General features: G+C 38.3%; 1 protein-coding gene across 3 annotated transcripts in view; it reads left to right on the top strand.

Moving 5' to 3' along the window:
• Positions 1 to 17,486, top strand: part of syt1a (synaptotagmin Ia) — a 228,361-nt gene that overhangs the window by 206,287 nt on the left and 4,588 nt on the right. For all 3 annotated transcript variants that reach the window (XM_059326244.1, XM_059326242.1, XM_059326243.1), the window contains 2 exons: positions 3,096 to 3,213; positions 15,590 to 15,723. In XM_059326244.1, coding sequence (XP_059182227.1) covers positions 3,096 to 3,213; positions 15,590 to 15,723 — 252 coding nt within the window. The remainder of the gene's footprint in view (positions 1 to 3,095; positions 3,214 to 15,589; positions 15,724 to 17,486) is intronic.

Raw genomic sequence — 17,486 nt, 5'->3', positions numbered from 1 at the left:
TAAAATTGCATTTTTTTCTGATGTGACTTTGCAGAAATTGTCTAACATCTGTTTACAAAGATTCTCACATCTCGTGCTCTATAATCCAAGTCTTATTTATCCAGTCATATGCTCAGTACTTCCTAAAGACATGCATGTTTGCTATAATCTTACTATTTAAAACACTTCCAACACTGCTGGAGGGTCTAAGCAGCAACCCAGCTGCAAAGGAACCAGTGTGTTTTAAACTTAATAGAAGGGCTGAAGTGCTGATGAAGCAGAAAACAGATTACTTATTGAAAAAGTTTATTTTTAAGACTTTTTGTTCTTATGTTTTTGTCTTTTATTGTGAAATACAGCATACCCTCACCTCTTCAAGCCTTGAAATATTCAGATTTAACAGTCTGAGGAGAAAAAAATCACTTTCTGGCTGAGCCGTTCACAAGGCATGGATATGTGCAACATATGATTGGAGGTAAAAAGTTTATTTTAAGAGATAACAAGTCCCAAAATCAGGGAAACCACTGCTTTTAAATATATACAAATATACAAAGACATTTTAAAATAGAGGCAGCATATCAGTCCAAACACAAAGAAAGAGACGCTCTGTAAGGTTTAAATCTATAAGCAGTGCAGTAGCAGTCTACACAAAGGTAACACAATCCTCTTTACTTTTAAGGTCAACTGTGAAGTAGCAGGTTCCAAAAATGCCCTTTAAGTTGAAAAGCAGCAGTTGGCCTTTTATAGTTCATAGAAAATATTAAAGAGCCTGGTCACTGCTCTCGACAGGCGTAATTAACCGTCGCTCCTTCTCCCGCTGGCCTCCAGGGGAGCATGTATTTGTGTTGATTAAAACCCGGCCCATGTTGTCAGTGTAAAAGCATTTAGTCATTGTTTTTCTTGCAGTCACAATAATAGGGTACAAAACACACTGCAGCCATTCCCAGCACACTGATTCCGCATGAAGAAACAAGCCCTGATTGGAAGTTGATGAAAGACTCCTGAAATAAAACAAAGGTTCATATTCAGGTCCACTTTGCCTCTGATTTATAATCTCCGTTGAAAATGGCCACACGTTACGCAGGTGTGACCTGAGAGGGAGTTATTGACTGCGTCTGCTCCTCGTGTTGATAAGAGATATGGCGAGAATATGAATCGCTCTCTGTTCGGCTTGTGATAATGAGGCTGTGTTTGTGATGGTGATTTGTGTGAACCAGTGAAGTGATTGCAGTCAGTACTTTTCCAGAGAAGTGATGAGTGACAAACAAAAGTGGGAGCCGATATTAGAAAGTATTCAAACCAAAACAAGGGACCAAAATCCATAGTAGAAGATTGAAAACATGCACGACTCATCGTACAATTGATTGGCTGTGACTCTGAAGCTGTGACTCAGAGATGCAGAAAGATAGATGTAATCTTTGCAATCTTTTTAGACACTCATTTTAGGTTTAATGTCTATATATCTCCTTTTCTACCTGATATTGATGCACATTAATAAATATCTTGTTTTTTAATGCTCTTTTGATTGAAAGACTTAGATTATTTTCCATCACTTCCATCACAAGTACAGTTCAATTAAATACATGAATATAGTTGTAATAAGCCAAATCCATATAAGAGATATATTATAAGAGACCAGTGTTTGTGTGTTATGTATGTATTTTGTAACATGTAATCTCAATCTCCTCTTGTTCATGTCATTTGTAGCACTAGCACAATCATTATGTACTTTGTTTCTTATTATTTTATTTGAAAGAACATTGTATGCACATTAATATTTATATACAATGCAGTGTAAATTGTTGTCCCTCAATATTATGGTATTCCCCCCAATTCCACCCACTGCAAATGCAATAAATAAATGTTAGTAACTTTAATTTGAATTGAATTACGTTGATTGCTAATTCACCATTTTATTTATTCAACAAAACTCTGGAGCTTGTCGCAAAATAAATGGTTTGACATTATAAACCTGCTGCAGCTGAGTTTCTCACTTTAGAAAACTGGCAGCCAAAGCCTGTTTGTTGTCTTTTTCTTTTCTTTTTTAATCTGTACTTCAGTATTTTGGAATAATTTTGTCATTTAAACAATAAGAGAGCCAGCAGCTGGCGCACTTGATGACTAACCTTGTTAACAGCTTGTTCTGCAGACAATCTTGAAAGTTAAATACATTAGGAAATATTTGTCTCCCATAAAATTGTCTCCATTCATTTCACTGTCTGTTCTGGATAGTTGCTATAATGTAAATTAATACTTATAATTACTGCTTACAGTGTATTAGACAGACACTGTTCAGTATACCACTTCAACTTCAACAAGAACACAAATAGACAAAGGCCAATATTATCAATGGTAATTTATTGATAATCCTCTAGCAGAATTCGGTCTAAAATATAATAAAAACAAAAATCACTTGTGTTCAATGTTCCTTGCCTTCATTTCAAATCAATAATGTAAATGTTTATGCCTGAATGAGCATTTATTCTGCAATAGTTTATATGATAATTAGTCACACAACTCGCTGCAAAAAAAGAGAAATGTCACTAACTCCAAATATTGCTTACCCCTATGCTGAAGTATTATTGTTTTATGGTTCTTCATTAACTGCTGAATTATGTATGCTGACCTTTCTGTGCATAATCTACACTAAAAAAGCACTATGCATAAAAATGTATGCACTTAGAGCGATTATAAAAACATCTTCCTGTCACCTATGAAAATTTTATGCATATATGCACCTTTGTTCAAAGTGGACACTGTAATTAATGTAAACAGCTCTTCAACGGAGTGTCAGTGTACTGTAGTTTAACCTTTAATACCATCACTTTTCATGGAGACACACTCCAACTTTCAACATTAAAAGTTTTCCTTCCTGTTTATGGAGAGCAGAAGCAGATAAACATCAGCACGTCGAACAATTTAAAAAGGCAAACTAGAGCTTCGGATTTGGTTGACTGAGCAATTTCTAATGTGCTTTGGAGGGGAATTTAGAAGCTGTTTTTTTCCCCCTCATCTAACCTCTCAGTGAGCATCTGCTCTGAGCCTGTGATGCAGTAAATTTGGATTTAGTAGTTAAAACTGTTCTCACCTCAGCAATGTTTCTGTCTGTCCTACAGCAAGAGAAGCTGGGTGATATCTGCTTCTCTCTGCGATACGTTCCCACTGCTGGGAAGTTGACTGTGGTCATCCTTGAGGCCAAAAACCTGAAGAAAATGGATGTGGGAGGCTTGTCAGGTGAGAACAATTACAGTGGTGTGTGTGTGTGTATGCTCCCACTGACTTTCCCTCTGACAGGCCCTTTGTCTGTAATTATACATGCACGACAGCTCACACTTTGCTTCTCCTACAGCCCTGCTAGTTTTTTTTTTTTTTTTTAACAACCCACCCAAACACATCACTGGTCACGATTACATTTGTCAAAGAACATGACTTTGGCTGAGTTTTACCACTCAAAAGAAAATCCTAAAAGTTGTGTACAGATCAGTGGTATGTCCAGACTTTTTTTTTTTACTATGGTACCCCGTGTGAGGCAACGACACTACTCATATCTACTCTAATAACTAACATTACAGTATCATACATTCCTGTCTTTAAAATTGTAGTTTAAGATAGACCAATGGCAACACAATAGTGCCACTATATAAATGTAATATAAAGCTTCCTTAAAAAGAGAAAGATATGCACATGCACAATATAACAAATAAAGTCACAGTATAAGGTGCCAACAACATTAGAATAAATACGCCTTAGGTCCTGCCTCTGACTGTTAGAGTAGTTAGAAGCTACATGGTTACAATTGAATCTAATGGGCATACCTTTAGCCAAAACATGACATCAAACCTAGTCATACCTTTTTTTTTGTGAAAAAAATAAGTTCTATATTAAAAGCTATACTTTCTAAATTGAAATTGTGCAAAAACATCAATATTTCCAATCAATATTTCTAGAAATTCTATGGAAAATGTGTCTTTGCAACACTGTTCAGAACTCATGATGTGTAAAAATAAACAGTGGTGGATTGTAGTACATTTACTCAAGTATTGTTCTTAAGTACAATCTTGAGGTACCTATCAAGCAAGTTTATAAATTAAACCACATAAAAGTATATTAAGTGCTTAAAATTAGCCCTGCCTGGACAAAAGGACAAAAGAGAAAATTCTGCTTACATAAATGCAGCAATATATATATATATATATATATATATATATATATATATATATATATATATATATATATATATATATATATATATATAGCACCACACGACAATTCTACTCCTTAAAGAATTGTCACAAGCACTTATTGCTGCACTAATGGCTCTTATTGCACTCTACCTTGATTGTTTTATATATTGTTTTATATATTATCTTGATTGTTATACCTTTTCTCCTGTAAGTCGCTTTGGAAAAAGCATCTTTATATATATGTAAATGATCTGAGTGGGGCCATTCTGCATAATAACTACTTTTACTTAAGTAAGGGATCTGAATATAAGGGACCACTGAAAATAAAACACATGCAACCACTAATGAAGACAATATGTTGACAAAAGAATGAAACATATTGCTGCTGAGGTGTAGCTCCAGCAGCACACCCATGTAGCATTGAGATCAATAGATGACATTTATCACAATACAGTTGAGGCTGAATAGTGGGCCTGATGTCATGGTAACAGAATGTGCCACTTGTGAAGGCAGAGGAGGGGTGGAAATCCTTTTACATGCAAACAGCCACTGGAGCATACACAAACAACACAGAGCCAGTTTCCATCAGTCCAAGAGGGTCTGATGTTTCATTAAGGGACAAAAAAGCTTGGAAGATGTCCTAGAATCAAAACAAATAAAGTTGGAATCAAAAAAGTTTTCTTTCAATCTTATTTTGCAAAAGTGCGTTTTTCCTGTGTTGGCAGGTGGTTAAATGTGCATTATTGCTCTACAATTATAATCCAAGCAAAGGCATATATTATACAGTTCATCTTGGAAACCAGGACTGCTGACAGTTAGATTAGTCTTAGTATGATAAGTGTTTATTCCTCAGAATGTGTTCATTTTGGTTCCAGTTTATTTCACTTTTCTCTTTATTTTATATCGGAGCAGTATTATCTACAAACTCCTTCGAGGGTGTGATGTCAGGCTGTTTCAGACAAAAAAGTTGACAGTTGAGAGAAAAATGTGAGAAATCTTTGATCAAGTCATTCATACATTGGATTTAATGATGAAACTGCTCTGACAAGATCTTCAGTCCTTTCATCGGCAACCAAACAGAGCAACATCTGCACTTCGTCAATTTCATGACATGGTTTTGTGGATAGTTAATTTCTTAAAATCTGGGTCAAGTCTATATAAAAGTTACGCTATTGATGGTAGCTTGGCTAAATCATAGGTCTGTGCAAGATGTCCCTAGTCAGACTAGTGATCGCTTTCTCTTCCTAACCACTGTCTGCAGTGTTTTAAATCCACTTAGCTCGATTGGAACCTTAACTAAAAACGGTACGAGGTAGGAGCGGCTGTGGCTCAGTGATCAGAGGATCGGTGGTTTGATCCCTGGGCATCGTAGTCAAGTATTCTTGAGCAAGATACTGAACCCTAAAGTGCTCTCAATTGCTGTCCCATCTTTTCATGAGTCTAGATATTTGACTCCAAGAGCTCATGGCACCTTGCATGGTTGCCTTGGCCACCATTGTATACAGGTCCATCTCAATAAATTAGAATAACATGGAAAAGTTTATTTATGTCGGTAATTCAATCCAAAAAGTGGAAATAACACATTATATAGATCCATCACACACAGAATGAAACATTTCATGTCTTAATTTATTTATTTTCTTCTAATTATAATGATTATGGCTTACATTTAATGAAGACCTACAATCCAGTGTCTCTGACAAATGTCCATCTATGTGCACTCAGTTCTTGGTTGGGGCTATTTGATTTGACCTACTGGAAATGGACTTTTCCATCATATTCTAATTTATTGAGATGTATATATATACCTATATATGTATACCTACATATACCTGTATATGGGGGAGTACTTATAATGTAAAAGCAATTTGAGTAGATATATATTCAGTCCATTTTACCTCTACGAACAGAAAAAAAGAGCAAGCCGAGTCAAGAAAAGCTGTAACACGCAGTGGAATAACAGCATAAGACACAGCATGACAACAATGAGGTTCAGGTACAATAAGAATACACATTTTCTGCATTTGACTGTCCAGTAATTTTTGATCACATCAAACACACATGCACTCAGAGCCCTACATGCACACTCACGAATTACAAATAGAGAGTCACATAATAGGCGCCCCCCTCTCCCCTCCCTTCAAGCCTCTCCTTTGACTTTCTTCAGTGGTTTCATTTTAAATTCCCCGGTGTGCTCTTCCCTCCTGCCTCGACTCTTTCTGCTGCAATTACCATACACCTGTGTCCACTTGCTTTCTGCTTGACAGCCCAGTCTCTCCATATAAGCCTAAACATCCTGCAGTACAGTATCGCGGCCCACATTAAAAGCTTGCAGCTCCCTTTCATCTACCAGACCAGCGAAAAGCAGCCATTTGGCAGCAAAAAACCTGCCTCCCCCGCTGCCATTTTATGCTACTGGCATTAGCTCTCACCTGTCCCCATTTGCATCGTGGGATTGTCAGCCACATCGACTAGCCGGTACAAAAAAGGTGTTAATGTGTTCAATTTGAAGGCCAGGTTTCTCTTTTACAGAAAAAAGGAAATGGCGGAGAAGCCAGACAGTTTGACACCACATGCTTATGTCACATTTAATTGGAGCATGTTTTATCTGTGTGCACTGGTCTGTGTGTTTCAGGGTGAATTATTAGTGTACACTAAGTACCACAGTGCATGTTTCTAATTACACACAACCAGAATATACTCTAAATTGCAATTTTGATTTTCGTTAGTTGCGGCTGCTTTTCTGCTTTGAGAATGGACTTAAAAGTGCAGCAGATGGATGAAATAATGGGCAGGTCTGTAATAACAATAATTAGCCTCCATCCACAGGGTGTCTCAGCCAGAGCTTAAGGAGGAGGACAAGTAATTGATGGCCTGGGATCAGCCTTCTCCTCTATTGTCATCCTGTTTACCATGCCTAATTATGGCTCACAGAGGAAGATGTGGGTATTATCATTAACCAATGTATAATCAGAAATAATTCTTTTGATTGGCTCCTCATGCTCCAAATCTAGCCCCATGCAGCGTCCCTCACCAAAACAGACTTTATGAAATATTTGTTTTAAAAAAGTTCAGCTGCTTTTTTTCCTCCGTAGGATTGTTGCCACGTAAGTGCGGTGATGCAGCCAGCACCATGCTCTTTAGCTGTCGTCTCAAAATAATCCCAGTCTCGTTGCAGACAAGTTGATTTCCTCTCTCCGCTGTAGCCGACACCACAGCGATGTCTGGTTACAATACATATCCATTATGTTGAGTTGTAGGCAATCAGATTTCAAAGAATCCTGAAACTCCTGTGGGCGGTGCGTTTTACACTTTCTCAAAGCAGACTAAAGACTGGAAAGTGAGTTATAAAAGCGAGTAATTGCAGCAGCAGCAGCAGCAGCCTCCCACAGATGCAGTGTGTTATTTTGTGCTCAAGGGCAGTGAAAGTTTCACTCATTGTCTGTTTCAAATGGTGTATTTTACAGTATTTCAAGCTACTGTAGTGTTATCCCTGGCATGGTGCACCATTAAAGGTGAGTCAGCCTTAAAATGTGTGTCGGACACAAAGGCTAAGTGTCTGGAAGCGACTCCGAATAAAGACGTGAGGGTTTATAGAGGCAGCAAAAGTGTTTTGTCCCACCTTCTTTGTACCGCTGAAGACTTCCCAGAGGGCTGTGAGGCGGCTCATAACCAGGTAATGGCCCACAGTGGGGGAGGTTATCAAAGCACACAGGCGCCAGTGTCGGCGGTAATGAAGCCACACTGCCCCGACCCGGTGCTCCAGTTCACCATCAAGCCTCTCAGCTGGAGGGTTTATTTGTTTTGTTCCTCTGGACGGTCAGATTGAGAGGTTTTCAGTCAGTAGAGCAACAGGCCAGAGGATCATTAGGATGATGAACGGGCCTTGAGAGAAGGAAGCAATTTGAAAATGGATAGAGAATGCAAAAGGTATTTTATCAATGTCTATTTTATGGCTGGACGACATGGCCCAAAAAGTTTATATCATGGTAGTGGTATTAATCATGATACAGTAATGTTCTGTTAATTTGGAATAGCATAGTGTACCTTTCACATTTTATTTTTTGTCATTTATTTCCAGGTTTTAGGGTTAAAAGGATGCTTCCTCTTGCTCTGTATTTACAACTTCACTCCACTACTCCAGTCTTCCTTGGCCAAAATCAAATTAATTGATTCACAACGTCTCAAGGATGCTTGAGAATCACAAAAGCAAAATTCGTAATGCTGCATGCCGTAAGAAAAACAGAATGGAATCTGTACTGCCAAATCTCCACTGGTGGACACATTTCTACCATTGCATAGTAGGCAATATATACCATCATATCACCCAACCCTTTCAGGTTTGCTTCAATATGTACTTGGCCTGTCAATTGATTCAGAAAAAAATCACAAATTAAATGCACAATTTTCTGTGATTAATCATGAGGAATTCCCTTTTTTTGTATTAAGACTTTAGCTTGTAATAACGGATATTTGTCTGTCAAGGGGAGACTCTTGGAGACCCATAGAACCCATTTTTATCCAGATATTTTGAATCAAGAGGCACCCCTTGACCAAAAAATGACCAAGCCAGTTTGTTCTTGCCAAAATTTAGCCTAACTGAAGCGTTATTTAGACCCCTTTCCGAGAAGATAGAACAACATGGTAGTAATGGATTCCTTAGCTCTCCTTCTAGTTTCTTCACTGTGTCTTTAAAAATCAGCCTGCTACAGCCCAAAACTTTAATTTTGCATTAATTGCCTTAATTTTGTTAAAGATGATACATAATTAAGTAAGTAAATGATATAAGTAATCACCAAAATGTTTTTTAAAAATTGAAAAATGTACATTTTGACAGCACATATATATACAACTTCAGATGTAGATAGTGTGAAGCATATGAGGAAGATTTCTATGCTTTGAGATAATTGGGATTCTCATTGTACAAACAAGACTACGCAACACAAAGATGTCAGACTTTGTGGAGGCGGTTTATGTGGGTTTGCGCCTCGGAGAAGAGTTGGCTTGTGTTTGTGTGGTATGTGTGCCAGTCACCGCTGAGTTGAGTGTGTAAAACTAAACCGACAGTCACCCCTGGATTCACCCACCATGACAAATCCAAAATGATGGGAGGAAAGCTAAGATGACAGCCAGGCTATATTTAACCCTGCTTGTATTGGTGTTCATTTGGCACAACCCTGCCAGCGCCCGCAGTGGCTACACTCGATGAACACGGAAATATTTGAGGAATAAATTCTTTGTTTGGGGTTGTATTTCTTTGTACATAATGTCGTACTGAACCTTGAACACTGAGAGGCATTACCCTCACCAAAATAATTCAAATGAGTCACAGCTGGCCATTATTCCCTGCTTGAAACACAAACTGTAAGTAACCACTTTAAAATTAGACAGCTTTAGTAGCTGAACTCTGCAGCTGATATGGCTCAGAGCTCATCACTTACCCAGAAACCTGCTTCGAGCCTCCTGGGTGAAAAGTATGGACCACTGATAGTGCATCGCCTCATAAAACTATGGCCAAGATCCAGGACTCAGATGAGTAACCCTCAGGATAGAGAAGTCGAGCCTCTTTTCTGTACACATATGTGAGGAAGCGCTGTTGCATCAGTAGCGCTGCCATTCATCCGTGAAATGGGACAGATTACATCCGTCTGGGATAAGACGGTAAAATGGGCCGGATATGAGGTACGGCGAGCGTCCCAAAACTCAATAATGCCAAACTCTCATCTGCTGGCCAGAAAGATAAGGAGCGTCTGGGTAACAGTGATGTGCTGCCACAGGTGTGCTTTCTCTTTTTTTCACCTGAGAAAGGGTTATCTTGCATAATCCCATTCAGCTGTTGTATTGTGTTTATTCAGGCACAAAACAAGAGAATACATGAAGGCATGTAGTGAACATGTTGTGTTTCAACATGTGTTATACAGCTTGCTAAACCCCTCCTCTCCAGTATTGTGCAATTATAGCTACAGCAACCATAACTAGACACATTAGGCCTTAAAGTTTGGAGTAAAATATAAAGTTTTTGTTTCTTTTTTGCCTTCCCGAAACCTCAAAGCATAAAAGAAAAAGGTCATTAAGGTCACTTCTCTTTAGTTGGGGCACAAGAGAGATTAAGGGGGAGAAAGCAGGTTAACGGTAGATGCCACATAGAAGTGGTGTACTTCATCTTGAAGCTCACCGGGGTGTGTTTTCCGATTCATAAAATCGGTTTTAAAAATTACATTGAATTCATTAGTTAAAATTGTTTAAGCTTGACTGGAGTATATGAAGCTGCTTTCTATGCTCAATCATGTCTCATGGCTTGTTGCAGCAAATTTGGGGTTGATGCCATTCGTTACACAAATTTGGTGCTAAATTTGACTATCATTTAAACACTCGAGAATGAATCAAAAATGGTCACATTAAGACACTGAGACTTTGAGGAAACAGCAGAAAAATCTGTGCTGTGACTTGGTTTGATTTTGGCTATTGGACTTATAGATTTAGATGGCTATTGGACGTTTAGGTATAAACAGCTATTGGACATCTACATCTAGGTATAGACAGCTATTGAACGTCTACATCTAGGTATCTAGGTATCGACAGCTATTGGACGTCTTCATCTAGGTATCTAAGTATAGACAGCTATTGAACGTCTAGGTATAAACAGCTATTGGACGTCTACTTTTAGATGGCTATTGGATGTCTAGGTATAAACAGCTATTGGACGTCTAGGTATAGATGGCTATTGGACGTCTAGGTATAAACAGCTATTGGACGTCTACTTTTAGATGGCTTTTGGACGTCTAGGTATAAACAGCTATTGGACGTCTACTTTTAGATGGCTTTTGGACGTCTAGGTATAAACAGCTATTGGACGTCAACATTTAGATGTAGACAGCTATTGGACATCTACATCTAAGTAAAGACAGCTATTGGACCACTAGTGTAGACGCCTATTAGACTTTTGGACATCAACCTAATTAGCAGAATGCTCTCAACATAGAATAAAAATGTTGAAATTGAGAAGTTTGCACTTATTTTTACAACTGTAGTTCCATTTTTCTTATTACACAGTAAAGTACCAAAAAATGTCGGGTACCGGTATTGGTTCAAATGTGAACAGTACCCAACCCTACTCTGCAAGGTTTGTACAAACTATAAAAGCCTGATGTAAATCTGCCACCATTATCACTATAAGCTGCATATGAGAGAATGGAAAGCTTGACAGGCATCGCAACATAACAAATAGGCCTGGGTTCAGTGTAAAGACAGTGGTTCAGTGATTGTGTTTGCAAAGAAAATGTGATTGAAATTGAATGTTTTTTTTCCTAATTCAACAAGCACAAATCTCTCAGATCCTTTTTCAAGACTCTCGTTGCCCTTCACCATCTCTCAGCTTTTGTGCTTGACTCTTTTTAGACCTCTGTCAACTTGATAAGAAAGACGCCTGCCTACGCAAGATTAATTTGAAATAAGCAGAAAAAAGAACAGAGCAGTTTCTGTGAGCAGTGAAAGCCACCCGTGGCTGATCAGACAAAAGAAAACCTGCAGACACTTCACTCACGCAGATAGTCCAAGGGGGGGGTAAATGTGACAGCAATGGCAACTGATTTGTGTGAGTTCAGAGCAGAAACACAGACGTAAAAACAATAAGAATTGTAAGACTTTAAGGACACAGAATTCCCAAATTGAAGCTTTGTGGTTTAATTTTGAATGTGCAACACTGATTTATCGGATAAAATCTGTATATATAAAGGGCTCATACCCTGTTTGAAATGTGCTTGTTGAGGCTGGAGAAGTTCCCCATTTAGATACTGTTGGATGTATTATGACAGCATGCACACAACCCTTATTCGCTGTTTTTCTCATCCCAGCACTCCAGCTCTTCTCAGCAGGAGAGTAATAATGGACACCCACTCTATTAGGAGCCTGTTACCTTTTCACTCATGTCTCTGTCATCTATTTATTCTCCCTGCTTTTCTCCCTCTTACTCTTGTTTGTGTGCTTTTCCCTCTGTATTCATGTCAGCGGCCCTGCCTGTCTAAAATCAGGTCCTTATCCAGCTAAATTGGATAAAAGATTAAAGGAGCTAAGCTTGTTCAGTATTCGCTGTTGCTAGAAATCCCACAATGTTCCAGCTAAAAACAGAGATATTTTCCAGTGCTGCTCACACATCAAAAACATGAAAAGTACTTTGTGCATATGGGATCCAGAGATAAATCCAGATTATCAGAGCAAGCAGTGTTTCGACAACTAATTACAAGCTCAGATTCAAAGTTGTACTCCTTACTCATTCCGATGCACAGCTCTGAGGTTCAGTAGTTAGCGGGGATATTGTTAGCCTCAGGCAGGGTACCACCTCATTAGCATATCTGAGATTATTGTGGTTATTTGTTTTTGTCTTTCCCAAGCAGCGTGGTGTCTTACATGATAAATGACACAAAGTGGTTTTCATTATTTTATCCCTTATAATTTGTATCGTGGCCATGATTGCGGGCAGAGATCTGAGATCATTAAGCGTCATTATGAGGTCTTCGCATGTGGAACCAGAGTTCTCAACAATCTGGTTGACATTTTTCACACTGCAAAGCACGGCGTGTGCTTTATGTGCTCATTTACTTGATTTATTTATAATGAGAGTGTCTGTTTATGCTGTTTTGAAGAATTCCCTCACATTCATGTTGTAGTTCTCTTCAAGAAGATATCCCTCTGAAGTGGAGAAAATTTAGTGGTCCCACCTTACATTCTGCTGAAATAAGTAAAAATAAATCCTAAATCCATAATATATTATGTTAAAATAAATATAAATTCTGTAGCCTAATGCCAGCTGTCCTCATGAATATGATTTCCTACGAAAAGTAATGCACTGGAATTAGTAGGTATCCCACAAAACTTTGACCAGCGATGAAGCAACTTCAATTTGAAAGCCACCTAGGTTGTCTGTCAGGTTGGTGGGTGGGATGATAGGGTTGGTGGACGAGTCAAACCTTTGCTCTTTGTTGGAAGTTATGTTCAGAAGTTGTGTTTTTTTCCCCAACCCTTAGGATAGTGGTTTTGGTACATAAACCTGACTTTTAAAACGTTTACAGTGCGATAAACATCAATCGGGATGTGTTAAACAATGTGTTAGGGCTGGGCAATATGGACCAAAACCCATATCCCTGTATTTTTAGGCCCAATGGCGATATACAATATATATTGCAAAGTGTTTATTTATTTCTATTCAAAACCTTCCATGTTTGAAGCAATTTGCATGCGGCATGTTTTGCAAACAACGTCATGTTGCTCTTTGTCTACAATCCGAAATCCCTCCAAATTACAGAACCATTGTTTTTTTTATTCTTAGGAACTAGCTCTTGCTCAGAGAATGCTTTGTGCCTGTAGGGCGCAGAGAGAAGCAAACGGCCATAACAGATATTGCCCATAAGTTAAGGCAACATTAAAAGATGTTATATATCGGTGTGGCGGTGTTGTCTTAACTACATGTCTCTTTCTAAAACACATCGGTATAACTCATAATACCGATATACCGCCCAGCCCTACGTGACGTAGGGTACAAGATTTCCTAGGATATACAAATCATGCTGCAAAATTTTTTGTATGAAATCGTACAAACCCATTCATGGGAATATGTCCAATTGTCTGCAGAGTTGGTCTAAAGGATGTTAAAACACAGAGCACAGAGTTACTGGGGAAAACCTGGATGCATTTAATAGAAAAACGTAAATTCGAAGGACCTTCACATGGGTGCTCAGTCCTGCATATTACATTTACACAGAAACACTACATTAACAAGGATTTAAGTTTGTAAATATATGAGCCGACCAAATGTACTTTAATCAAGATTGTATTAAGAGAGGAAAATATGAATGAATAGGAAGATTGCATATCTCTGAGCCACAGTAATGATTGAATCCTCATTCTTCTTTTGGATCCTTTTTGTGAAACATATTACATTCTTCTACTGCACATATTTGGGACTGATTAGGATCTTTTTCATTGTGCAAATTTACCAGCCTCACCTAGTTTATTTTAATGACCCAATCAAAGCCAAAACCATGATATTTCTTTCACAGTTTGAAAAGGTTAGTTCTTCCTACACTCTCTCTCTCTCTCCAGTTTTCCCTCCGAGCCCAAAGAAGGACACTAACTCTCCTCTTCTCCAATTCAGTTTTGATGAAAATTTGGTGAACATAAACAAATTAGTAGGAGTAGCGTCACGTAATAAACGAAAGCAATGGGCGGTTTTGTTATTTTCCAAAACACACTCCATCTGATTACCAGAGAGTGGCTGGAGATGGATGAAGCCGGCCACTTGGGTGCCACTTGAGATGCATTCGGACAGATGAAAATGAGGCTCTTGAGTTGGAAAGGTGAACTGAGTGATGTAAACAAACAGGACTCTTATGACAATGCTATAGTCATAATCACTGCCCATCACCTGTTTGATCAAAAATGCTGGAACTGTCAGTCTGATTATGAATCCCACAGCATTTCTTGCAAAGACTTGAACAAATTTGGCTTTGGTACGGTGCACAAGCATGGAGGCCTGGCCAATCCTAGCGCTTGAATGCTTTGCTGGACTGGTCTTTCCAAGAAAAGCAGAGAATTAACACCTGACTGTAGTTCCTCTCAGCTCTATAGAGGCATTTTTGTGTCTTTCAGCACTTGTGTTGGTTAGACGGAAAAAGTTAGCAACTAGCTGGCAAATCTAGTGGAACATCTAGTGACTAATGATCCTGATAGTTTTCTCAGGAGTTGGTTTGGACCAAAACAGAGCTAAAAGTTGAGTCGAAATTGGACTTCAATGCATCCAGTGGACACAAACATGAGTCCAACTGAATGTTAATGTTGTGTTGTGTCTGCTGGATGTGTATAAGGCAACTGTTTGCTAACACATTTACCACATAAAAGTGATAACCCGTCAATGTGGGGTTTGTAGCTTGTTCGACTGCCCCAAAGTGACCAAAAACTCAAAAAGTGAATGGAGGATGAACTCTTACAGCATAATATGTTAAAGGGCAGACAATTGGAAGGAAGATAAAACAAATAAGAGTGGATGCATTCCAATACCCATACTACCATACAGTTTAGAAACTAAAAATATTTAGTATGTCCCAATACTTAATGTGTTAAACGCGTGACGCCAAGATGTGCTTTTTGCACATTTTATGCAAGCTAGATTACTTCTTTGGCTTCTTTTGACTTTGAGCCGCAGAGAAAGCACAGACAGCTTATTGACAGAATCTGCAATGGGTACATGAGAAAGAAGGTCAAAATTGAAGTAGTATGTCCCAATTTTATGCATACTGCATGCAAAAATATGTACATTGTCAGGACAGCTGCAGTACGTGTGAAAAGAAAAGCTTCGCGATTTTGGAATGCAGCAAACATTTTTGTCAAAGAAGTGCAAATGTAAAATCTTATTCCTTACCTTGTCTCCGCAGATCCATATGTGAAGATCCACCTGATGCAAAACGGCAAGAGGCTGAAGAAGAAGAAGACGACAATCAAGAAGAACACCCTCAACCCTTACTACAACGAGTCCTTTAGCTTTGAAGTCCCGTTTGAACAAATCCAGGTACGTTCTCATCCATTCTCAAAACTTTGGAATTTTTCAAAGATGATATATGCTATACTGGACAAATTTTTCCGTAAGAACCAGAAAACATTTGGTTGCATAATAAAAATTGATAAGTGGAAGCTCATTTACCAAATAATTAGTTTAGGGGCTTTTCATCACAACAGTCTAATCAAAGGCACTTCAGTTTAAATCAGCCTTTGGTTTTGCAATTTGACAAGCCAATTGCTCAGTGGATGTTATTCTCTGCACTTTTTATAGCCTGCAGCGCGCATCTCAGTGCTATTTGTTGCATGTCTCACAATCATTACCATCATAATTTGAGTGTGTACATCAACAACTCCAGTATATTCAAGACAAAGAAGAAGTAAAGCGTGGATCTTTTTCCAGAACATTATGAAGGAAAGGATAAATAATGCACAAACTGTGCCAGAAAGGAATAGCAATGAACAACATTATCTCTTCAGGCAAGACAGTAATTGAGTCAAATTGATTAAGCCTGTCACAGCTCACAAATCACGGGTTTGGGTCCGTGAGCCTCAGATTCAATTTAAACTGTGTTGATCCCAATCAACCCCATCCAAATCAAGCCCTTATTTAGTACTGCTGTTACCAGTAAGTTGCCTAAATTTGCATTTCTTATCTCATCATTAAGAGCCAGGTTGAATAATTATTAGTGTCACTGATTGAATCATAAACTTGTCATTGATTCGGTGTATTGAATGCCGACTGCACCAATCAGTCAAACAACTCCTTAAAGAGGTTGTAGTAAATGTTAAACTGGCAGGCTGTTTAAGCGCTGACAGCTCAGTAGGCCTCTGGCTGCGTTGATTTTAAATGAAGAGACTCGGAGCTGTGGTGATTTTAATTACAGACTTACTTCCACAATATTACCTCTGTCTGATGTTGCAGGGAAAAACAAATACAGTTTAATTCGTTAATCGATTTCACGAGGCAGATTTTACCCCATCCTATTAACATTTACAACAAATTATACAGACCGCTTAAAGAAAGCTGCAAATTAAACGCTTTTATCCGTGGAGGCAGAGTTAAACTTGACCTTGGGACTATTTGTGTAATGAATCTAAAGATTTTAATTGTCTTGGAGATTGTGTGGGAATTACAATCAGTGCTTTTAATTGGTCTATTTCACTAACAGAAGGTTTGTTATTGACTTCATCCATTCAATTCACTGCATAGTACACACACAAGAGACTTTGCCGCACTAAATGACCATTTAGATTAATCTATATTATATTATATATGATATGATATATATATATATATATATATATATGATATTTAACAAATGTTTTAACAGATATGCTTAGGACTTTAAAATTCAGATTAATTAATATAAAATATCATAACTCTGACCTATTTTTTGTTTCAGTCAGTGTCAGCTAATTAGCCTACTTCTTAAATGTTGAGCTGTTGATGAATATCATGATTGTCCATATTGTGATTAGAGTTGTTAAATCAATCACAGCTCAGGCAATTAATTAACAAAGCAATAGTGACTGGTCAGTGACGAATAACAAAAGAACCTGCTCATTTACGATCAAAGAAAGCCGTGATTCAATTAGCGGTTTGAAGGTGAACTGTCCCTTTAAAGACCAACTAACCCCAACCAGCCATCTGGGAGCTTATTCAGTATTTCATTACATGGCGTATTAGGCATGCTTCTTTACAACAGAGGCTCTGAGCTCATGCAGGTGGCAGTATCCCCATCTCAGTGTGCCAGTGGATCGAAACTTAATCAG

This window comes from Centropristis striata, chromosome 22 (assembly GCF_030273125.1).
Source record: "Centropristis striata isolate RG_2023a ecotype Rhode Island chromosome 22, C.striata_1.0, whole genome shotgun sequence".
Lineage (NCBI taxonomy): Eukaryota > Metazoa > Chordata > Actinopteri > Perciformes > Serranidae > Centropristis > Centropristis striata.
The sequence above is the reverse complement of the archived record's forward strand: the minus strand, read 5'-3'. Positions and strand labels throughout refer to the sequence as shown.